The sequence below is a fragment of the Hordeum vulgare genome, chromosome 5H (assembly GCF_904849725.1).
Source record: "Hordeum vulgare subsp. vulgare chromosome 5H, MorexV3_pseudomolecules_assembly, whole genome shotgun sequence".
Classification (NCBI taxonomy): Eukaryota; Viridiplantae; Streptophyta; class Magnoliopsida; order Poales; family Poaceae; genus Hordeum; species Hordeum vulgare.
Window position 1 is genome coordinate 516095240 of NC_058522.1, and position 24969 is coordinate 516120208.

Consider the following 24969-nt stretch of genomic DNA (forward strand, 5'->3'; position numbering starts at 1 on the left):
TTCTTATATGTTCCAATTCATATCTATATCCAAAATAATCCATACTATTATGTATAGTGGTCTGAGTTTTAAATATCACGCTACTTCGACGGTCCGTGGTGCTACACTGTTCGGAGGGGATCACCCTAAGCCATTTAGGATCATTTAATGCGCTTTAGCGCGTCAAATATAGCCGTTAACACTTATGATGTTATTTGCAATAACCCGTTTTTTAAAACTTTGACCGTGGTGTATATTTAGGACTATCGCGGTCGTACGCTGGTAGCAACAGAAGAAAGAAATGTACATCCTTTGTGACTCTCCTTGCACATGGATGTTGAGCCCACATGTGATAAACATTTCCGTAAAAAATAATTGATAATCGAAAAGCGTTAGTAAAAAGTTTATCTAACGAATACCATATATCAAAGCCAACTATATAACATTTACGCTTACCATACATTTGATGGCTTCGTCTCTACCTCTTTCTTGTCAATGATGTCTATAAAGTGATACCACTAGAGTAGACAGGTGGGCTCAATGATGGCGAATGGTCTTGGAGGTGGTGCACAGTCATTCACTCAACTTCAATAACGACGTAAACTCATCCGATTACATACCGCTCAATCAACCAAAAATGTTAATGATCTAGGTATGGCCTCTTGATTGATTTTAAGTAAAAAACCATGAGTGAGTCAACAACACAAAACACAAGTCACAGCCACATCCTGGCCAACTATGCCCACTTCTCGTCCAAGACAAACAGAAAATGCTTAAGAGACAAGCCATCCATCTTCCCGACTCAATGGAAAATGTGTGCAAATAATAGATATAAATATAAATATATATCCCAGTTATTTTATCATATAAATAGCAAGCCATGTATATAAATACAATACTGAGATTCCAGGCCTTGAAAGAACCACGAATGACCCTAAAGTAATTTAAATATAAGGAGAGCATAAAGTTAAAATTCTCGCTTCTTCAATTTTACTATAAATCCATTTTTCATCTGTAGAATACAAGACGGCTTAGGCTGGATGATCTGCCCTGCCACCACCTCCACATCAAAGTTCCACAACACGGTTGCGACTATAGTCTTCATATGCATAACCGCAATTTCCTTGCCTGGGCAGATCCTCGAGCCCGAGTTGAAGGCCAAGAACTTGTGAGATGGGACGTACCTCAGGGTGTTGCCATCCTCCGACAACCACCTATTTGGGTTATACTCAGGGCAATCGCTACCCCACAGGTCTTCCATTCTCCCCATGGAGTAGAGAAAAATAAGGATGGTGTCCCCGGCCTGCACCTTGTGGCCACTCGGCATGATATCGTCAGCAGCCACTGTCTTGCGCTCGATAGGTGCCGATGGATACAACCTAAGAGTCTCGTACAAGGCAGCTTTGAGATAGACCAGAGGTTTTGTGTCCTCCGGCTCAAAGATCATCATAGCACCCGGGCCCATGGGTGCTTTGCGTGATGCAATGGGTGAGAGTTGACTACGAATAATTGACACAATGTCAGGGTTTAGGATGAGGTTGTAGAAGACCCATGGTAGAGTGGTACCAACCGTGTCCCGACCAGCAAGCATGAAGCTGAGGAGCACCGCATGCAGCAAGTCAGTGTTGATGTAGTCTGGGTCATTGATGTAGGAAGATAGAATATCCTCGTGTTCCTCATCATTACTCAATGCACGTCTTCCTCCATTGAGAGTGATCTTATTCCTCTCCTTGATCATCTTCGCAGCAAATCTTCTTAGCACCTTGTGCGCTGCACGAAGCTTTCTCTCGGGGCCGATGTTTAGGCACCTCATTACCTTCCACCAAGAGGCTGGAATTAAGTGTCGGATAAATCCCACCTCCATGACCGTGTCCATGGCGACCGCGGCATCCATGGGTGGCATCAACATGTCCGAGGAGAAGGACAGGAGGCGAGGGTCGACGCCAAAGAGAGGTGTGGCAGCCAGATCAAACATAAACCTTGAAATCACTTCTTGCATATCAAACGGAGTGTCGGTGCTTGCTAGGTGGGCAAACAATGGGAGAAGGCCATTCTCCACCTTGTCACGACAGCAAGTCGCCATACTGGAAGCCAACAGTGGGCTGCTAAGCACGCTCTAGATTTTTGCACGTGGACGGAGAGACGGTGCACCATCGATGGTGAAGAGACTGCCAGCCATGTTGTCAAAAATGGCGGCAAACTCTGCTCCCTAGGGGGAGTTGGTGTAGTTTGTCGTGAAGATGTGCCGGACATTCACAGGATCGCAGGTGATTAGTAACCGCATCCCGGTCCCAACCGGGCCATGTGCCCTGAAGTTGTGGCCTGATTCGGCAAGGACCTTGGTGAGATAGTCATGCAAGTTGCGGGCGTTGGCTAGGAAGGAAGGTAACATATGCATTATTGGCCAGTTTGTGGGAAGCACTGATGGGTTCTTCGATCTACTACTATACTTGAAGTACAAGTACATCGGGACAAGTAGCACGAGAGTGGAGATGAGCAGCTCTTGCGAGAAACAACTTGACAATATTATCGTGAGGGTAGTGGGGGATATGCTACTATAGTACTACTTAGATTTATGGATCCTGCAGTCAACATGGGGATGTCTTCATTTATAGACAAGTTGCCTCCACCTAACTTCATTGGTGTGCACACGTTTTTGCATTGTAAAGTAGACTAACTAACAATTCGCTAGCCACTGTTAGAGTTGTGTCGAATATTATGTATAAGGGAGGTTACATTTGAACTTGTAGTTGTATTGTGTTTTGTAGGATATGAAGTCATGTCCTAATAGGACACTTCTATCCTAGGCCTTTCATGTATAATGGGGCTAGACACACGGATGTATCCTATGGCAACATAGTAGCACATGCGCGCAGGGGGAGCCGACAGCGTGTGCCGGCGCCCAAGGCGGCCAGGGTGCGGTATTATGATGATGTCATGGGAAGGAGCATCCGTAGTCAGGCCCTCGGTATGAAGCCATATCGATGAACCTCGTTAACAAATCTCGATGTCGTCCTCACGTGATTATTTGATCCTCACATGATCGACGGTGCATTCAGCTTTATTCTAATAAGTGATATCAGAGCTAGGTTGTTTAAGGTTGCTGAGGATTGATCTAAAGGAGAAAGATTTGATGTCATGATCATCGTCAGCGAGCAGCGAACAAAAGAGATTAGGAGACGTCGTCAGATCCAAGAGAGCGATCAGGAGGCGCGTGTGCGTGATACACCACCTGGTGAGACGTGCGGCGACCGATCTGCTGATCGATCGGGCCAATCGATCTGCTGATCGATTGGGCGAGCATATAGGAAGGCGCATGTGCGCTTGGCAGCGTGAGGCGTGGCGAAGTGAGTGTGTGAAGCAGCGGTGGCGGCGCATTACACGGGGCAGACATGACATCAGGTTGGTCGGATTGATTGATGGGTGCTGGCTGCGGAAGACCAAGACTTGTGCCGATCGGATTGATGTATGGACGCTGGTTGCGGAAGACCAAGACGTGTGCCGGATCAAGTCCTGTATAACGCTGCAAATGAGTCAAGTTCGAGCGAGTTAGAGTTGACTAAACTCAACTCATATTAAAAGTCGAGCGAGCTTAGACCAAGTGAAACTCAAGGTCGAATTGTAGAACATGACTCGTGCTCAGCTTGTAACGATCTCGATTCGATCTCGAGCTAGTTTTGAGCTGAGTATGCAAAACTTATAAATCTATGATGATTATTCTAATTAGATAAGGCTCAACACATTATAGAAAACACTAAAAATAACATTCTATATCAAGAAGATGATAATTTTTCAAAAATCAAAGTAGTTTGACTTATTTTCTCACAACCAAAAGTAGTCTCAAAATAAGATAATGATTCAGACATATAATTTGGAAGAAGAATTATGGGCCAAATACCATAACAAGGCCTAAATCTTCATTGCATTTAATTAAGCCTCTAGGTTTGTTAGTAAATAAAAAGTGGAGAAAACCATGGACAACATATATGGTAATAAATTATTTTAATTCCATTTAATACATGATATTATCACTTAGCATAAAGATATTTTTCAAGCTATCGAGCTAGAATCGAGCGAGCTAGTCTTGGCACAAGATCGATTCGTTTTTCGTTCGAGCTGTATAAAGTGTTGAAGCTCAATTCGTTTATTTTCGAGTCGATCTCAAGTCGAGCTAAAAGACGAATCAACCACGAATGGCTCACAAGCCTCGAGCTTCTCTTCCAGCCCTAGTCGCGTACGAGAAGAGCAATCCGGACCTGAGATATGTTTGAAAAAAAAAAGACCGAGTCCTCATGTGACAGAGCGAGGCAGTAGGCAGATCAAGTTGGTGAAGCAAAAATCCATTATGTTGGCATCCATCGGAATTAGCAAAAGGCATTAATAAGGCAATTGCTAGTATTAGGGTTGATTGTGTCATGGAGCTACAGACGTGAAGACCATAAGGTTGTTTTGGTTGGAATTGCTATTAGTACGTCGAGACTGTTCGTGTACTTGGGCATCACGTTGTTAGCTCGGATATTTTTTCACGGATCAGCCATACGAAGAAACATGACGTCAATGGATATCAGGTTTAAGACGAAGAAGTTCGACGAAAGTGAAAACCTTAGGTTATGACTGACAAGGGTGAAAAAGTTATTGGCACAACATGTATGCTTGAAGACATTACGGGAAGTCATGTCAGCCATGATGAAATTATTATGTGATGAATGGAAATTTACGGAATATGATTTGCGAGGCTCGAGTCTGTCATCTAGTCGAACAAGTCTGGTTGGGTCGGGCTAGACAGCCTGATGGACAGGTGCAAATCTATTGGTACAAAATACGGTGGTGGGATCGGCGATGACGATATAGGAGCGTGATGTTAATGGTGACCAACTTCTGGACGTGGAAATATGTCACGCAGGCCTGACGGCTTGTGTGGCTTCGACAAGACTATGGCGCAGGGTTGATTCAAGACGGTGCACATGAGAGCTTGAAATCGACGGGGCGCGAGGATGGACTGATAATCTAGCAAGGAGTCATGGTGAAGGTGGAGCTGGATTGAGGGGCTACGGCGTAAGACGTCGCAGAGTCGAAGCCTATTCAACGGAAAAAGAAAGTCACACGTGGTTCGGGACCGAGCCCGATATAAACATGATACTCATCATTGATCGACGATGATCGGTGATACTCTGCAGCGGGGCTTGAGTTGTGAGGATTTCGCGACCCTTGAGACTCGATCGACACAACGCAGGCTCGACGCGGTAATAGCAGCAAGGCGTGCGGTACACACAGGACATGGAGACGGGCCAAGGCTCTAGTCGTCATACATGTGATCAGACAACTGCGAATTTGACTCGAGATGACTACAAGCAATGGTGAAATTTCTTCAAGTTTCACACAGGCGGTCAAGAAAAACGGTGATGTTGAGTTCAGGTAACTCTTATTTGTGACACGCAATATGTGAGTTGTTCACTTTCATGCATGCCAGTGATCGACGTGTGATGCCATTAAACGGATACTTTGGAAGTTTGGAGCGCAAACTAGAGTAATGTGAAACTTAATTTCACTCGAGCGTTGACTGTGGTCAAGAAAAAAAGGGACTACAAGTTGCAGGTGGAGTCATATGGAGTGTTTGGAGTAGCAGCAATGCTCATGGATAAGCACAAGTCCAATGGACATGGAAGTTTGACATACAAACGAATTTAAGCTGGTGGAGAATATTCGACAGGGTGGAGTTTGTTAGAGTTATGTTGAATATTGTATACAAGATAGGTTACAGCTGGACTTGTGCTTCTATTGTGTTTAGTAGGAATGGCATTGTGTCCTAATAGAACACTTGTATCCTAGTCCTGTCATATATAACGGGGCTAGTCACACAATGTAAGATATGCCAACATAATAGTACAGACGCATAGGGGCAGCCGGCGGCGTGTGCCGTCGCCCAGGACGGCCAGGGTGGGGTATTGCCATAGTGTCATGGGAAGGACTGTCCGTAGTCACGCCCTGGAGTTGCGGCCATATCGATGAACCTCGTTAACAAATCCCGATCTCGTATTCGTGTGATTGCTTGGTCCTCGGATGATCGACGGTGCACCTCGGATTTATTCTAACAGCCGCTATAAGATATATTTGTTGCTCCGGAAAAGTCTCCAAATTACACTTAATTAGCAGTTGGTCAGTAGCCAAGCATAGACTGATTAGGAAATAGTCTTTTTGGTTATTTGGTGGTCGATATCTATCATGATGGTTAGCTGTATGTATCCTTTGTGTCAATACTAAATTCAAAACGTGCCAGCTAATAAACTGTATATCATGTAAACTGAAACAAATCTAAAACTTTGCAACATATAAGATGATCAAACTTTGTAGGTTCTTACAAGTTTGCATGCCAAAATATCATGTAGAGAAAGGTGTACGAACAAGTTTCAGATTTCAGTGTTAAAAGTGCTCAAAATTTGAAGTACTAAAATGTTTTTCCGGTGTAGAGCTCCTCAAATGTTGTTTTGGCATGAAAACTTGCAAGCACCTAGAATGTTTGGTCATCTTTGATCTTGCAAAGTTTCAGATTTTTTCGATTTTTTTTCTTTTTATTTCGGTCTTACTGTTCATACATGGGGCCTTGGCACGTGGGTGCTGAAAATCCACTCTCTCAAAAAAAAACTTAAGGATCCAAAAAAGTTATTTTCGACAACACTTTGGAGTATTTATATTTTATTTCATGACTTCTATAAATGTCATTTTCTAATGAAATTTTGCAATAACTGAATATATTTGTCAATGTTCACACCCAAAAAAATTCAGAAGTTTTTCATTTGTGATTGATTTCACTGTTCATCACGAGCTTAAATGAGCTCGAGCGAAGAACATGACATTCCAAGGGATATGCTACTACAATGTTACTTACATTTATGCATCCTGCAATCAACTTGGCCATGTCTTCATTTATAGACAGGCTCCCTCGATCTAAGTCCATTGCTATGCACACCCTTTTGCCTCGTAAAGTAGACTAACTAGCAATTAGCTAGCTATTATAAGATATATTTTTAGCTCCAGCAAAAGAGTTGTGCGCTCGAGAAAAGTCTTCTAACTGTACTTAATTAGCAGCTGGTCAGTAGCCGATCACTTACCGACTAGGAAACACTCTTTTTGGTTATTTGCTGGTGGGCATCTATCCTGATGGTTAGCTGTATACAGTATATCCTTTGTGTCACTATCAAATTAATAACGTGACAACTAATAAACCTTAATGCTACTAATACCGGTATCTTTTTCATGGAACTTAAAAGTTGAATTTAGGCAACGATCTTTGATCACGATGGATATAAACAAAGTGAGTTTGCTTCCCCCAAGCTACCGGGATCGGTCACATTAGCAGTGATGGAAGCTGATTTTGTTGAAGTTATTAGGGCCTATTCATTGTGGTCTGTATTTATTTCCATCATGGTCGATATTATTATCAGTATAGTGATATTTATTTATATCCATCATAATCATAGACCGTTAGCAGCCACTGTCTTGCGCTCGATAGAGTGGAGAGAAATAAGGATTGCGTCCCCGGCACGCACCTCGTGGCCACTCGGCATGATTTCATCAGCAACCACTGTCCTGCGCTCGATAGGTGCCGATGGGTGCAACCTTGTGGGCCGCACGAAGCTTTCTCTCGGGGCCGATGTTTAGGCACATCATTGCGTTCTAGCAAGAACCTGGAATTAAGTGTCGGATAAATCCCACCTCCATGACCGTGTCCATGGAGACCGCGACATCCATGGATGGCATCAACATGTCCGAGGAGAAGGACGGGAGGCCAGGGTCCACGCCAAAGAGAGGTGTGGCAGCCAGGTCAAACATAAAACTTGAAATCACTTCTTGCATGTCAAACGGAGTGTCGGTGCTTCCTAGGTGGGAAAACAATGGAAGAAGGCCATTCTCCACCTTGTCACGACAGCAAGTCGCCTTACTAGCAACCAACCGTGGGCTGCTGAGCGCGCTCTGGATTTTTGCACACGGACGAAGAGACGGTGCACCATCTATGATGAAGAGGCTGCAAGCCATGATGACACAGATAACGGCAAACTCTGCTCCCTTGGGGAAGTTGGTGTAGTTTGTCGTGAAGATGTGCCAGACGTCCGCGGGGTCGCATATAATGAATTACCGCATCCCAGTCCCAGACAGGCCATGTGCTCGGGTGATATAGTCATGCAAGTTGTGGGCGTTACCCAAGAAGGAAAGTAACATGTGCATTATTAACGAGTTTGTGGGAAGCACTGTTGGATTCTTTGATCTGTAGAAGTACAGAGGGACAAGTAGCAGAAGAGTGGAGATGAGCAGCTCTTGGGAGAAACAGGTTGACATTATATTATGATCAGTGTATGCTACTACAGTGTTACTTACATTTATGCATTCTGCAATCAACATGGCGATCTCTTCATTTCTAGACAGGTTCCCTCGATCTAAGTCCATTGAGGTGCACACGGTTTTGGCACGTAAAGTAGACTAACTAACAATTAGCTAGCTATGATAAGATATATTTCTAGCTCCAGTAAAAGAGTTGTGCGTTCGAGAAAAGTCTTCAAACAGTACTTAATTAGCAGTTGTTCAGTAGCCGATCATTCACCGACTAGGAAACACTCTTTTTGGTTATTTGGTGGTGGACATCTATCCTGATGGTTAGCTGTATACAGTATATCCTTTGTGTCACTATCAAATTAAAACGTGACAGCTAATAAACCTTAATGCTACTAATACTGGTATCTTTTTCATGGAACTTAAAAGTTCAATTTAGGCAACGATCTTTGATCACGATGGTTATAAACATAGTGAGTTTGCTTCCACCAAGCTACTGGGATCGGTCACATTAACAATGATGGAAGCTGATTTTGTTGAAGTTATAAGGGCCTATCCATTGTGGTCCATATTTATTTGCATCGTGGTCGATATTATTATCAGTATAGTAATATTTATTTATATCCATCATAATCATAAGCCGGCAGGAAGCGAAGAATGAAATGACAAGTATTTTATATCCATTGCGATCCTCTATGCAATGTCGATCCAACCTGCGATGAATGCTAAGCTAGGAATAATTAACTGCTAGCTAGGGGAGAGCGGCGTTGCAGAGGCCGAGCGTTTTTATCAGGCGTTTTCGAGGTATACGGGCTAATATACATATGCATGAATAGTACAGCCGTATGAAAGTGGCACATTGTCAGGCCTGCTCGTACCGGGTGAAACGAACAGGGCATGTCCGGGTTTTTGAAATAGCACAGGATAGGCCATGCCCCGTCAGCAAAGTTGCAGCAGCAATTATTGTTACACTGGCCTAACAAAAAAGCAACTTCAAAAGGTATCAATTTTCTATTCGGCCGTTTTTCTGTATATGTACCGTCAGAGCATTTCTCTTTTTTTTATATAAACTAATCTTCAAATTAGTGTGGAATTAGTTATTTTTTTAGCATAAAATAAACTAAATGTTCTCTTCTTCTTCTTCTTTTTTAAAAAGAGCTCTCTTAAGATGGTCCCTCTTACCTTTTAAGGGGCAAGAGAAATATTTGATTTGTCCATTCATCAAGGATATATTTGACCACACAAATTGTAATATGGCAATTACTTGTCAAAAATTAATGATTAAAATATTTCCCACATCTCCTTTTAAGATAATAATAGTTCATATTTGACCCCTGTACATGTGTTGTATCTACCATATGAAGATGAATAATTCTCATGTTGTATAATATGATAAATATCCATGTGATCCTAATGAATTTTATACACACTATAAAAGACATTATTATAATTCATCTAGATTGCAACGTAATAATCATCAGTACATGTATTCCATCATTCTAAGATAGTGAGTAAACAAAATAAATGTACACACATGATAGGACCGTGTGACTCTTTCTTGTGTGAGAAATATACAAAATGCTCTCCGTTATATATTATCTGCTCTGACAAAAAATGGGTTACCCCTCAAAAAAGATGTGCGATAACACTGGTACACATGGTTGCTTTGTTCCAGAAAAAATCGGATGGTATTTTGACTGTTTTTTGCTATGATCTGGTCAAGCAATATTCATTTATGGTGATTTATAAAAACATATGCAGTGCATTTTCTTTTGTTTAGTTATCTCCCAACTTACAATATAAAACAAGCATAGATATATATGACAGAACATGACAAACTTCTTATTTCATTTGTTAGACATGGTGATAAGGTACGTTAAGAAAAACAAAGTTGGAAACAAAATATGGAATTAATTAGCTCTATTTATTTTATTTTCTTATATACTCACAGTTTAAAAGGATAGGAATAAATTATAATGATTTCTTTTCTTAACTATACCACAACAATGTCCATACTAAACCCCACGCCGTCATTTATGGTATATTACCTCATATTACCTACTAAGAGGTACTCCCCCCATTTTTATGTACTCTGCATATTAACTTTGGCTGTTGTCTAAAAAATAAGAACATTTACAGTAAAAAATATACATGATGTGAAAATATATTCAATTATGAATACAATGGTGTTAATTCGGTGGTGTACATATTATTATATTTTTCTACAAACTTGTTGAAATTTTATAAGGTTTGACGTTAAGACAAATTTAATATATGGAGTAAATAAAATCAGAGGGTGTAATAGTTATATCAGCCATTAGATAATTAAAATTTAACGGTCTATATTGCTTTGGACCACCTTGAAATTTCTCTAAAAAATGTTATGCCACCGTCCGGCTGCTAATGACACATATTCATCGCCAATTTCTCTGTTTCCGTAAAACTAAATCTCCAATTATTGTGCAATTATCTACTATTTTTTGAACAAATATTTAGCTAAATGTGCCTCTTTTCTTAAAAGAAATGTTGTGCATTCGGGTGCTAATAACACACACTCATGGTGGATTTCTCTGTTTCTACAAACTAACCTTCAAACTAGTGCGCAATTGGCTACTGCATAAAGAAAGTATCAATATTCTAATCTACCTTACGTCACACACGTCCGCTATCTGTTACAACGACGGGCTTACTCCTCCTGCTCGTTTTAACCTGTGCAGTCCGCTTGCCTCTTTCGTTATGATTAAAGTCCCACGATTAGTGTCAAGTTATGGTTAAGCACCCTAAATCATTTTTTCGTTGTTTCAGCCCTACAAATTTTTAGTACTTACCAAAATCATATATTTACTATACTAACAAGCAAACAAAAATTCGCGTCTTACTGTTCCTCCATCTTCACATTGCTAATCCCTCATACTGAACAAAACTATATTCAATGTGGGCTATTATTATTGTGCTAATCTGCTGGATCATGCAGCGCCCTCCCACTCTAAAAATCAAACCATCATCAATTTTCTCAACAGTGGCGACCTGCAGAAAATAGTGATGTGATGGCCATTTAATAACTTGTCTTTCCACCGACGATTGCTTAGATTTTCATTATGGATGATGGCGAACAGTGGAATGCAATGATATACGGATTGCTGACCACGCATATCTCGATGCTGGTTGGGCGGGTGGATTCCGCGCCGCCTGCAGACCGGCCTCTGCAACATTTTTTCGCTAGCTAGGGTTCCTATATGGAAACCAGTTGATTCGGGTGGGCATACACCAAACGGAAATAATTTGGTAAGAGCATCTATAACTAAATCCTTTATATCCGTGTGTCGGATAGACCGTCCGGTCAGTCATCGGTCATAAAAACACGATCCAATCGGACCCCTCATACCCGTCTTAAACGTTCGGACTCACCGGTATGCTTCAAATCCATCTTAAATATAAATACAATACGAGGGCTGGCGGACTTGTCCGAGCATGCCCCATCAGTCCGCCACGTAGGACGCGACCCCACATCGGACAACCTTTTCTCTTTCTTTAGTCATTCTTTTCTTTCTCTTTTTTCTTTTCCATCAATCATTTGCAGGTGACTGGACGTATGAGAAAAAAATATGAGAAATATGGCTGCACGCGCGAAAAAATACCGCCTTAAAATGGACACGCCCGCGGACGTTTGAGGGTTCGGAGTTTCCAAGTCCGGGTGGAAATGCTCTAATATAATAGAAATATTTTCTTATAGAACTAGCAGTCACGCAGCTCCTGCATCATGCAAGGAATATCTACCTAACCCGGGAATAATACCTAAATGTGGGCATGTTACTTTGGGGTTTTACTTAACTGCTAACAACTGAAATCATCATATGTTAGTCTAGTTAATCAGATATGAAGACAATTTTAGCAATTGACAGAAAAAATACATAATTCATTTCAAGACGCTACTAAAGTGTTACTTACATTTATGCATCCTGCAATCAACATGGCGATGTCTTCATTTATAGACATATTCCCTCGATCTAAGTCCATTGATGTGCACACGCTTTTGCCTCGTAAAGTAGACTAACTAACAATTAGCTAGCTATTATAAGATATATTTTTAGCTCTGGCAAAAGAGTTGTGCGCTCGAGAAAAGTCTCCAAACTGTACTTAATTAGCAGTTGGTCAGTAGCCGATCACTTACCGACTAGGAAACACTCTTTTTGGTTATTTGGTGGTGGGCATCTATCCTGATGGTTAGCTGTATACAGTATATCCTTTGTCTCACTATGAAATTCAAAACGTGACAGCTAATAAACCTTAATGCTACTAATACCAGTATCTTTTTCATGGAACTTAAAAGTTGAATTTAGGCAATGATCTTCGATCACGATGGATATAAACAAAGTGAGTTTGCTTCCCCCAAGCTACCGGGATCGGTCACATTAGCAGTGATGGAAGCTGATTTTGTTGAAGTTATTAGGGCCTATTCATTGTACTCCTTATTTATTTCCATCGTGGTCGATATTATTATTAGTATAGTGATATTTATTTATATCGATCATAATCATAGACCATTTGCAGCCACTGTCTTGCGCTCGATAGAGTGGAGAGAAATAAGGATTGCGTCCCCGGCCTGCACCACGTGGCCACTCGGCATGATTTCATCAGCAGCCACTGTCCTGCGCTCGATAGGTGCCGATGTGTGCAACCTTGCGGGCCCCACGAAGCTTTCTCTCGGGGCCGATGTTTAGGCACCTCATTGCCATCTAGCAAGAACCTGGAATTAAGTGTCGGATAAATCCCACCTCCATGACGGTGTCCATGGCGACCATGGCATCCATGGGTGGCATCAACATGTCCGGGGAGAAGGTAGGGAGGCCAGGGTCCACGCCAAAGAGAGGTGTGGCAGCCAGGTCAAACATAAACCTTGAAATCACTTCTTGCATGTCAAACGGAATGTCGGTGCTTGCTAGGTGGGCAAACAATGGGAGAAGGCCATTCTCCACCTTGTCATGACAGCAAGTCTCCTTACTAGCAACCAACCGTGGGCTGCTGAGCGCGCTCTGGATTTTTGCACACGAACGAACAGACGGTGCACCATCGATTATGAAGAGGCTGCCAGCCATGATGTCAAAGATGACGACAAACTCTGCTCCCTTGGGGAAGTTGGTGTAATTTATCGTGAAGATGTGCCGGACGTTCGTAGGGTCGCACATGATGAATAACCGCATCCCAGTCCCAGACAGGCCATGTTCCCTGATGTTGTGGCCTTATTCGGCAAGGACCATGGTGATATAGTCATGCAAGTTGTGGGCGTTACCCAGGAAGGAAAGTAACATGTGCATTATTGGCCAGTTTGTGGGAAGCGCCGCTGAATTCTTTGATCATTAGAAGTACAAAGGGACAAGTAACAGGAGAGTGGAGATGAGCAGCTCATGGGAGAAACAGGTTGACATTATTATCATGAGTGTAGTGGGAGGACGTGGTTTCTGTGAGCTCGAACTCAACTGAGCTTGGGTAAACAGTGCATTAACAAGTTAAAAAAAAGCCAAATCTTATTTTTTTGGTGTACACATTGGCAAAAGTTCTCAGTGCTCACAAAATTTCATTACAAAATAACATTCGTGAAAGTCGTAGCAAAAAAAGGGAAAGGTGTAATAGCACCCGGGTGCCTAGGCACCCTCTATGAACAGCAGAATAAAAAAATAGAAAACAAGTTTAAAAAATCTGAAACTTTGCAACATATAAGATGATCAAACTTTGTAGCTTCTTACTAGTTTTCATGCCAAAATGTCATGTAGACAAAGGTGTACAAACAAGTTTCAGATTTCAGTGTTAAAAGTGCTCAAAATTTGAAGTACTAAAATGTTTTTCCTGTGTAGAGCTCCTCAAATTTTGGTTTGGTATGAAAACATGCAAGCACCTAGAATGTTTGGTCATCTTTGATCTTGCAAAGTTTCAGAATTTTTTTGATTTTTTTCTATTTGTTTCGATGTTACTGTGCATAGAGGGTACCAGGGCACCCGGGTGCTGAAAATCCACTCTTGCAAAAAAATATTTAAGGCTCCAAAAATGTTAATTTCGACAACACTTTGGAGTATTTATATTTTTTTCATGACTTCTACAAATGTCATTTTCTGATGAAATTTTGCAAGAACTGAGTACATTTGTCAATGTTCGCACCCAAATCGGGCGTATAGGCAGGCGCATGCGCGCATGGTAGCGTGAGCCGTGACGAAGCGAGTGTGTGAAGCAGCGGTGGCGGCGCATTACACGGGGCAGATATGACATCAGGTTGGTCGGATTGATCGATGGGCGTTGGTTGCGGAAGACCAAGGCGTGTGCCGGATCAAGTCCCGTATAGCGCTACAAACGAGTCAAGTTCGAGCGAGTTAGAGTTGACTAAACTCAACTCATATTAAAAGTCAAGCGAGCTCAGACTAAGTGAAACTCATGGTTGAGTTGTAGAACATGATTTGTGCTCAACTTGTAACGATCTCGAGCTAGTTTTGAGCTGAGTATGCAAAACTTATAAATCTATGATGATTATTCTAATTAGATAAGGCTCAAAACGTTATAAAAAAACACTAAAAAATAACATTCTATATCAAGACGATGATAATTTTTGAAAAATCAAAGTAGTTTGACTTATTTTTTCACAACCAAAAGTAGTCTCAAAATAAGATAATGATTTAGACATATAATTTGGAAGAATAATTATGGGCCAAATACCATAACAAGGCCTAAATCTTCATTGCATTTAATTAACCTCTACGTTTGTCAGTAAATAATAAATTATTTTAATTCCATTTAATATATGATATTATCATTTAACATACAAATATTTTTTCAAGCTATCGAGCTAAAATCGAGCGAGCTAGTCTTGGCTCAAGATAGATTCATTTTTCGGTCGAGCTCCATAAAGTGTTGAAGCTCAATTCGTTTGTTTTTGAGTCGATCTCGAGTCGAGCTAAAAGACGAATCGACCACGAATGGCACACGAGCCTCGAGCTTCTCTTGCAGCCCTAGTGGACAAGAGCAATCCGGACCTGAGATATGTTTGAGGAAAAAAAAAAGAGGACCGAGTCCTCATGTGACAGAGCGAGGCAGTACGCAGATCAAGTTGGTGAAGCAAAAATCCATTATGTTGGCATCCATGGGAATTAGCAAAAGGCATTGATAAGGCAATTGCTAGTATTAGGGTTGATTGTGTCATGGAGCTACAGACGTGAAGACCAGAAAGTTGTTTTGGTTGGAATTGCTATTAGTACGTTGAGACTGTTCGTGTACTTGGGTATCACGTTGTTAGCTTGGATATTTTTTCACGGATCAGCCATACGAAGAAACATGACGTCAATGTATATCAGGTTTAAGACGAAGAAGTTCGACGGAAGTGAAAACCTTAGGTTATGACTGACAAGGGTGAAAAAGTCATTGGCACAACATGGATACTTGAAGACATTACGGGAAGTCATTTCAGCCATGATGGAATTATTATGTGATGGATGGAAATTTACGAAATATGATTTGCGAGGCTAGAGTGTGTCATCTAGTCGAACAAGTCTGGTTGGGTCGGACTGGACAGTCTGATGGACCGGCGCAAATCGATTGGTACAAAAGACGGTGGTGGGATCGGCGATGACGATATAGGAACGTGGAAATATGTCACGCAGGCCTGACGGCTTGTGTGGCTTCGACAAGACTATGGCGCAGGGTTGATTCAAGACGGTGCACATGAGAGCTTGAAATCGTCGGGGCGTGAGGATGGACTGATCATCTAGCAAGGAGTCATGTTGAAGGTGGAGTTGGATTGAGGAGCTACGGCGTAAGACGTCACAGAGTCGAAGCCTATTCAGCGGGAAAAGCAAGTGACACGTGGTTCGGGACCGAGCCTGATGGTCTGATGGAAACATGATACTCATCATCGATCGGCGATGATCGGTGATACTCTGCAGTGGGGCTTGAGTGGTGAGGATTTCGCGACCCTTGAGACTCGATCGACACAACGCAGGCTCGACGTGGTAATAGCGACGAGGCATGCGGTACACACAGGACATGGAGACTGGCCAAGGCTCTCGTGGTCATACATGTGATCAGACAACTGCGAATTTGACTCGAGATGACGACCAGCAATGGTGAAATTTCTTCAAGTTTCAAATAGGCGGTCAAGGAAGAGCGGTGATGTTGAGTTTAGGTAATTCTTATTTGTGACACGCAATATGTGAGTTGTTCACTTTCATGCAGGCCAGTGATCGATGTGTGATGGCATCAAACGGATTCTTTGGAAGTTCGGAGCGCAAACTAGAGTAATGTGAAACTTAATTTCACTCGAGCGTTGACTGTAGTCAAGAAAAAAAAGGGACTACAAGTTGGAGGTGAAGTCACATGGAGTCTTTGGAGTAGCAGCAATTCTCATGAATAAGCACAAGTCCAATGGATATGGAAGTTTGACATACAAATGAATTTAAGCTGGTGGAGAATATTCGACAAGGTGGAGTTTGTTAGAGTTCTGATGAATATTGTGTACAAGATAGGTTACAGTTGGACTTGTAGTTGTATTGTGTTTAGTAGGAATGGCGTTGTGTCCTAATAGAACACTTGTATCCTAGGCCTCTCATATATAACGGGGCTAGTCACACAATGTCAGATATGCCAACATAATAGTACAGACGCATAGGGGCAGCCGGCGGCGTATGCCACCGCCCAGGACGACCAGGGTGCTGTATTGTCATAGTGTCATGGGAAGGACTGTCCGTAGTCAGGCCCTGGAGATGCGGCCATATCGATGAACCTCGTTAGCAAATCCCGATCTCGTACTCGTGTGATTGCTTGGTCCTCGGATGATCGACGGTGCACCTCGGATTTATTCTAACATCCACTATAAGATATATTTGTTGCTCCGGAAAAGACTCCAAATTACACTTAATTAGCAGTTGGTCAGTAGCCAAGCATTCACTGATTAGGAAATAGTCTTTTTGGTTATTTGGTGGTCGATATCTATGCTACTATTGCAAACATGGTATCTTTTTTATGAAACTTAAAAGTTGAACTATGGATATAAATATAGAGAGTTTTCTTACCCCAAGCTACCAGGATCGGTCACATTAACAGTGATAGAAGCTGATTTTGTTGAAGTTATTAGGTCCTATTCATTATGGTCCATATTTATTTCCATCATGAATGATATTATCATCAGTATGGGCCGGCCCGATTCACCGCATTTCTAAAAAATATAAGATATATTTTAAGCCCCAGGAAAAGAGTTGTGCGCTCCAGAAAAGTCTCCAAACTGTACTTAATTAGCAGTTGGTCAGTAGCCGATCACTTACAGACTAGGAAACACTCTTTTTGGTTATTTGGTGGTGGGCATCTATCCTGATGGTTAGCTGTATACAGTATATCCTTTGTCTCACTATGAAATTCAAAACCTTAATGCTACTAATAACGGTATCTTTTTCATGGAACTTAAAAGTTGAATTTAGGCAACGATCTTTGATCACGATGGATATAAACAAAGTGAGTTTGCTTCCCCCAAGCTACCGGGATCGGTCACATTAGCAGTGATGGAAGCTGATTTTGTTGAAGTTATTAGGGCCTATTCATTGTAGTCCTTATTTATTTCCATCGTGGTCGATATTATTATCAGTATAGTGATATTTATTTATATCCATCATAATCATATATCATTAGCAGCCACTCTCTTGCGCTCGATAGAGTGGAGAGAAATAAGGATTGCGTCCCCGGCCTGCACCACGTGGCCACTCGGCATGATTTCATCAGCAGCCACTGTCCTGCGCTCGATAGGTGCCGATGGGTGCAACCTTGTGGGCCCCACGAAGCTTTCTCTCGGGGCCGATGTTTAGGCACCTCATTGCCTTCTAGCAAGAACCTGGAATTAAGTGTCGGATAAATCCCACCTCCATGACCGTGTCCATGGCGACCGTGGCATCCATGGGTGGCATCAACATGTCCGAGGAGAAGGACGGGAGGCCAGGGTCCACGCCAAAGAGAGGTGTGGGAGCCAGGTCAAACATAAACCTTGAAATCACTTCTTGCATGTCAAATGGAGTGTCGGTGCTTGCTAGGTGGGCAAACAATGGGAGAAGGCCATTCTCCACCTTGTCATGACAGCATGTCTCCTTACTAGCAACCAACCATGGGCTGCTGAGCGCGCTCTGGATTTTTGCACACGAACGAACAGACGGTGCACCATCGATGATGAAGAGGCTGCCAGCCATGATGTCTAAGATGACGGCAAACTCTGCTCCCTTCGGGAAGTTGGTGTAGTTTATCGTGAAGATGTGTCGGACGTTCGCAGGGTCGCACATGATGAATAACCGCATCCGAGTCCCAGACAGGCCATGTGCCCTGATGTTGTGGCCTTATTCGGCAAGGACCATGGTGATATAGTCATGCAAGTTGTGGGCGTTACCCAGGAAGGAAAGTAACATCTGCATTATTGGCCAGTGGGAAGCGCTGCTGCATTCTTTGATCATTAGAAGTACAGAGGGACAAGTAACAGGAGAGTGGAGATGACCAGCTCATGGGAGAAACAGGTTGACATTATTATCATGAATGTAGTGGGGGGACGTGGTTTTTGTGAGCTCAGAGCTCAAATGAGCTTGGGTAAATAGTGCATTAAAAAGTTAAAAAAATAAAACAAATCTTATTTTTTTGGTGTACACATTGGCAAAAGTTCTCAGTGCTCACAAAATTTCATTACTAAATAACATTCGTGAAAGTCGTAGCAAAAAAAGAGAAAGTGTAACAACACCCGGGTGCCTAGGCGCCCTATATGAACAGTATATTAAAAAATAGAAACAAGTTTAGAAAATCTGAAACTTTGCGACATATAAGATGATCAAACTTTGTAGGTTCATACAAGTTTTCATGCCAAAATATCATATAGAGAAAGGTGTACAAACAAGTTTCAGATTTCAGTGTTAAAAATGCTCAAAATTTGAAGTACTAAAATGTTTTTCCTGTCTAGAGCTCCTCAAATTTTGTTTTGGTATGAAAACATGCAAGCACCTAGAATGTTTGGTCATCTTTGATCTTGCAAAGTTTCAGATATTTTTGATTTTTTTCTATTTCTATTGACGTTACTGTACATAGAGGGTGCCTTGGCATCCAGGTGCTGAAAATCCACTCTCGCAAAAAAAATATTAAGGCTCCAAAAATGTTAATTGCAACAACACTTTGGAGTATTTATATTTTTATCATGACTTCTACAAATGTCATTTTCTGATGAAATTTTGCAAGAACTGAGTACATTTGTCAATGTTCGCACCCAAAAATAAATCAGAATTTTTTCAAAAGTTTTTCATTTGTGATCGATTTCACTGTTCATCACGAGCTCAGATGAGCTCGGGAGCAGAACATGACTTTCCAAAGGATATGCTACTAAAGTGTTACTTACATTTATGCATCCTCTAATCAACATGGCAATGTCTTCATTTATAAACAGATTCCCTCGATCTAAGTCCATTGATGTGCACACGCTTTTGTCTCGTAAAGTAGGCTAATTAACAATTAGCTAGCTATTATAAGATATCTTTTTAGCTCCAGCAAAAGAGTTGTGCGCTCGAGAAAAGTCTTCAAACTGTACTTAATTAGCAGTTGTTCAGTAGCCGATCACTCGCCGACTAGGAAACACTATTTTTGGTTATTTGGTGGTGGGCATCTATCCTGATGGTTAGCTGTATACAGTATATCCTTTGTGTCACTATCAAATTCAAAATGTGCCAGCTAATAAACCTTAATGCTACTAATACCGGTATCTTTTTCATGAAACTTAAAGTTGAATTTAGGCAACGATCTTTGATCACGATGGATATAAACATAGTGAGTTTGCTTCCCCCAAGCTACCGGGATCGGTCACATTAGCAGTGATGGAAACTGATTTTGTTGAAGTTATTAGGGCCTATCCATTGTGGTCCATATTTATTTCCATCGTGGTAGATATTATTATCAGTATAGTGATATTTATTTATATCCATCACAATCATAGGCCGACAACAAGCGAAGAATGAAATGACAAGTATCTTATATCCATTGCGATCCTCTATCCAATGTCGATCGAACCTGCGATGAATGCTAAGCTAGGAATAATTAACTGATAGCTAGGGTCCCTATATGGAAACTAGTTGATTCGAGTGGGCATACACCAAACAACATCTACAACTAAACTCCTTATATCCGTTTCAAACGTCCGGGTAGACCGTCCGGTCAGTGGCTGATCATAAAAGCACGATCCAACCGGATCCCTCATACCCGTCTTAAGCGCTCAGACTCACCAGCATCCCTCAAATCCATCTTAAATATAAAGACGATTTGAGGGCTGGCTGACGGACGCGTTCGGGCATGCCCCATCAGTCCGCCACGTAGGACGCAGCCCCACATCAGACAACCTTTTCTCTTTCTTCATTCATTCTTTTCTTTCTATCTCTTCTTGTGCATCAATCATGTGCAGGTGACCTAACATATGAGAAACAATATGAGAAGTGCGGCTGCATGGGAGAAAAAGTAAGGCCTCAAAACCGACACGCCCGGACACAGAATGGACGCACCCACGGGCGTTTGAGGGGTCGTATTTTTTTAAGTCCGGCCGTAGATGCTCTAGTATATAATAGAAATATTTTCTTATAGAACTAGCAGTCACGCAGCTCCTCCATCATGCAAGGAATATCTATCTGAGTCGGGAATAATAGATAAATATGGGCATGTTACTTTGGGGTTTTACTTAACTGCTAACAACTGAGATCATCATATGTTAGTCTAGTTAATCAGATATCAAAACAATTATTTTAGGTATTGACTGAAAAATACAGAATTCATGTGGTACGATATCAGTGTTTGTTTTTTATTCCCATCCCTACATAAAAGGGTGGGCATAGAAACCGTGAAAAAGGACATTGGTCTTCAAACGAAAAGAACCAAATTCTTTGTTAATCTAGTGTCTAGTTAGTAATGGACACTAATACTACTATTACAAACGTGTGTATTTGAAGATAACTTACATCAACATTCACGTTTTGACACAAGGATCTATGATCGTGATGGTTAAAAATATGGAGTGATTGGTTCTCGCTTGTAAACCTGCCACAGAAGCAAGAAAGGAAGCTATTTTTGTTTAAGTTATTATTAGTTCTTATATGTTCTAATTCATATTTATATCCAAAATAATCCATACTATTATTAAAACGTGTGTATTTGAAGATAACTTACATCAACATTCACGTTTTGACACAAGGATCTATGATCGTGATGGTTAAAAATATGGAGTGATTGGTTCTCGCTTGTAAACCTGCCACAGAAGCAACAAAGGAAGCTATTTTTGTTGAAGTTATTATTAGTTCTTATATGTTCTAATTCATATCTATATCCAAAATAATCCATACTATTATGTATAGTGCTCTGAGTTTTAAATATCACGCTCCGTGGTGCTGCACTGTTCGGAGGGGATCACGCTAAGCCATTTAGGATCATTTAATGCGCTTTAGCGCGTCAAATATACCCGTTAACACTTATGATGTTATTTGCAATAACCCGTTTTTTAAAACTTTGACTGTGGTGTATATTTAGGACAATCGCGGTCGTACGCTGGTAGCAACAGAAGAAAGAAATGTACATCCTTTATGACTCTCCTTGCACATGGATGTTGAGCCCACATGTGATAAACATTTCCGTAAAAAATAATTGATAATCGAAAAGCGTTAGTAAAAAAAATTATCTAAAGAATACCATATATCAAAGCCAACTATATAAATTTACGCTTACCATACATTTGATGGCTTCGTCTCTACCTCTTTCTTGTCAATGATGTCTATAAAGTGGTACCACTAGAGTAGACAGGTGGACTCAATGATGGCGAATGGTCATGGAGGTGGTGCATAGTCATTCACTCAACTTCAATAACGACGTAAAATCATCCGATTACATACCGCTCAATCAACCAAAAATGTTAACGATCTAGGTATGGCCTCTTGATTGATTTTAAGTAAAAAACCATGAGTGAGTCAACAACACAAAACACAAGTCACAGCCACATCCTTGGCAACTATGCCCACTTCTCGTCCAAGACAAACAGAAAATGCTTGAGAGACAAGCCATCCATCTTCCCGACTCAATGGAAAATGTGTGCAAATGATAGATATAAATATAAATATATATCTCAGTTATTTTATCATATAAATAGCAAGCCATGTATATAAACACAATACTGAGATTCCAGGCCTTGAAAGAACCACGAATGACCCTAAAGTAATTTAAATATAAGGAGAGCATAAAGTTACAATTCTCGCTTCTTCAATTTTACTATAAATCCATTTTTCATCTGTAGAATACAAGACGGCTTAGGCTGGATGATCTGCCCTGCCACCACCTCCACATCAAAGTTCCACAACACGGTTGCGACTATAGTCTTCATATGCATAACCGCAATTTCCTTGCCTGGGCAGATCCTCGAGCCCGAGTTGAAGGCCAAGAACTTGTGAGATGGGACGTACCTCAGGGTGTTGCCATCCTCCGACAACCACCTATTTGGGTTATACTCAAGGCAATCGCTACCCCACAGGTCTTCCATTCTCCCCATGGAGTAGAGAGAAATAAGGATGGTGTCCCTGGCCTGCACCTCGCGGCCACTCGGCATGATATCATCAGCAGCCACTGTCTTGCGCTCGATAGGTGCCGATGGATACAACCTAAGAGTCTCGTACAAGGCAGCTCTGAGATAGACCAGAGGTTTTGTATCCTCCGTCTCAAAGATCATCATAGCACCCGGGCCCATGGGTGCTTTGCGTGATGCAATGGGTGAGAGTTGACTACGAATAATTGACACAATGTCAGGGTTTAGGATGAGGTTGTAGAAGACCCATGGTAGAGTGGTACCAACCGTGTCCCGACCAGCAAGCATGAAGCTGAGGAGCACCGCATGCAGCAAGTCAGTGTTGATGTAGTCTGGGTCATTGATGTAGGAAGATAGAATATCCTCGTGTTCCTCATCATTACTCAATGCACGTCTTCCTCCATTGAGAGTGATCTTATTCCTCTCCTTGATCATCTCTGCAGCAAATCTTCTTAGCACCTTGTGCGCTGCACGAAGCTTTCTCTCGGGGCCGATGTTTAGGCACCTCATTACCTTCCAGCAAGAGGCTGGAATTAAGTGTCGGATAAATCCCACCTCCATGACCGTGTCCATGGCGACCGCGGCATCCATGGGAGGCATCAACATGTCCGAGGAGAAGGACAGGAGGCGAGGGTCGACGCCAAAGAGAGGTGTGGCAGCCAGGTCAAACATAAACCTTGAAATCACTTCTTGCATGTCAAACGGAGTGTCGGTGCTTGCTAGGTGGGCAAACAATGGGAGAAGGCCATTCTCCACCTTGTCACGACAGCAAGTCGCCATACTGGAAACCAACAGTGGGCTGCTAAGCATGCTCTGGATTTTTGCACGTGGACGGAGAGACGGTGCACCATCGATGGTGAAGAGACTGCCAGCCATGATGTCAAAAATGGCGGCAAACTCTGCTCCCTTGGGGAAGTTGGTGTAGTTTGTCGTGAAGATGTGCCGGACATTCGCAGGATCGCAGGTGATTAGTAACCGCATCCCGGTCCCAACCGGGCCATGTGCCCTGAAGTTGTGGCCTGATTGGGCAAGGACCTTGGTGAGATAGTCATGCAAGTTGCGGGCGTTGGCTAGGAAGGAAGGTAACATATGCATTATTGGCCAGTTTGTGGGAAGCACTGATGGGTTCTTCGATCTACTACTATACTTGAAGTACAAGTACATAGGGACAAGTAGCACGAGAGTGGAGATGAGCAGCTCTTGCGAGAAACAACTTGACAATATTATCATGAGGGTAGTGGGGGATATGCTACTATAGTACTACTTAGATTATGGATCCTGCAATCAACATGGGGATGTCTTCATTTATAGACAAGTTGCCTCGACCTAACTCCATTGGTGTGCACACGCTTTTGCATTGTAAAGTAGACTAACTAACAATTCGCTAGCCACTGTTAGAGTTGTGTCGAATATTATGTATAAGGGAGGTTACATTTGAACTTGTAGTTGTATTGTGTTTTGTAGGATATGAAGTTGTGTCCTAATAGGACACTTCTATCCTAGGCCTTTCATGTATAATGGGGCTAGACACACGGATGTATCCTATAGCAACATAGTAGCACATGCGCGCAGGCGGAGCCGGCAGCGTGTGCCGGCGCCCAAGGCGGCCATGGTGCGGTATTATGACGATGTCATGGGAAGGAGCATCCGTAGTCAGGCCCTCGTTATGTAGCCATATCGATGAACCTCGTTAACAAATCTCGGTGTCGTCCTCGTGTGATTATTTGATCCTCACATGATCGACGGTTAATTCAGATTTATTCTAATATGTGATATCAGAGCTAGGTTATTTCAGGTTGCTGAGGATTGATCTAAAGGAGAAAGATTTGATGTCATGATCATCGTCAGCGAGCAGCGAACGAAAGAGATTAGGAGACGTCGTTAGATCCAAGAGAGGGATCAGGAGGCGCGTGTGCGTGATACACCACCTGGTGAGACGTGCGGCGACCAATCTGCTGATCGATCGGGCCAATCGATTGGGCGAGCGTATAGGAAGGCGCATGCGCGCATGGCAGCGTGAGGCGTGACGAAGTGAGTGTGTGAAGCAGCGGTAGCGGCGCATTACACGG

General features: G+C 42.1%; 1 protein-coding gene and 1 pseudogene across 1 annotated transcript; both read right to left on the reverse strand.

Moving 5' to 3' along the window:
* Positions 1–946: 946 nt before the first annotated feature.
* LOC123397101 lies at positions 947–13505 on the reverse strand (annotated as a pseudogene).
* Positions 13506–22509: 9004 nt separating this feature from the next.
* On the reverse strand, positions 22510–24162 carry LOC123398168 (noroxomaritidine synthase 2-like). The gene has a single exon (XM_045092666.1). It carries the CDS (start codon positions 24128–24130, stop codon positions 22565–22567), a length of 1566 nt encoding a protein of 521 aa, XP_044948601.1. The 5' UTR covers positions 24131–24162; the 3' UTR covers positions 22510–22564.
* Between the last annotated feature and the right edge of the window lie 807 nt (positions 24163–24969).

Excerpts from the sequence above, each read along its gene's own strand:
- LOC123398168 (XM_045092666.1), bottom strand. The coding sequence starts at position 24,130 with ATGATAATATTGTCAAGTTGTTTCTCGCAAGAGCTGCTCATCTCCACT.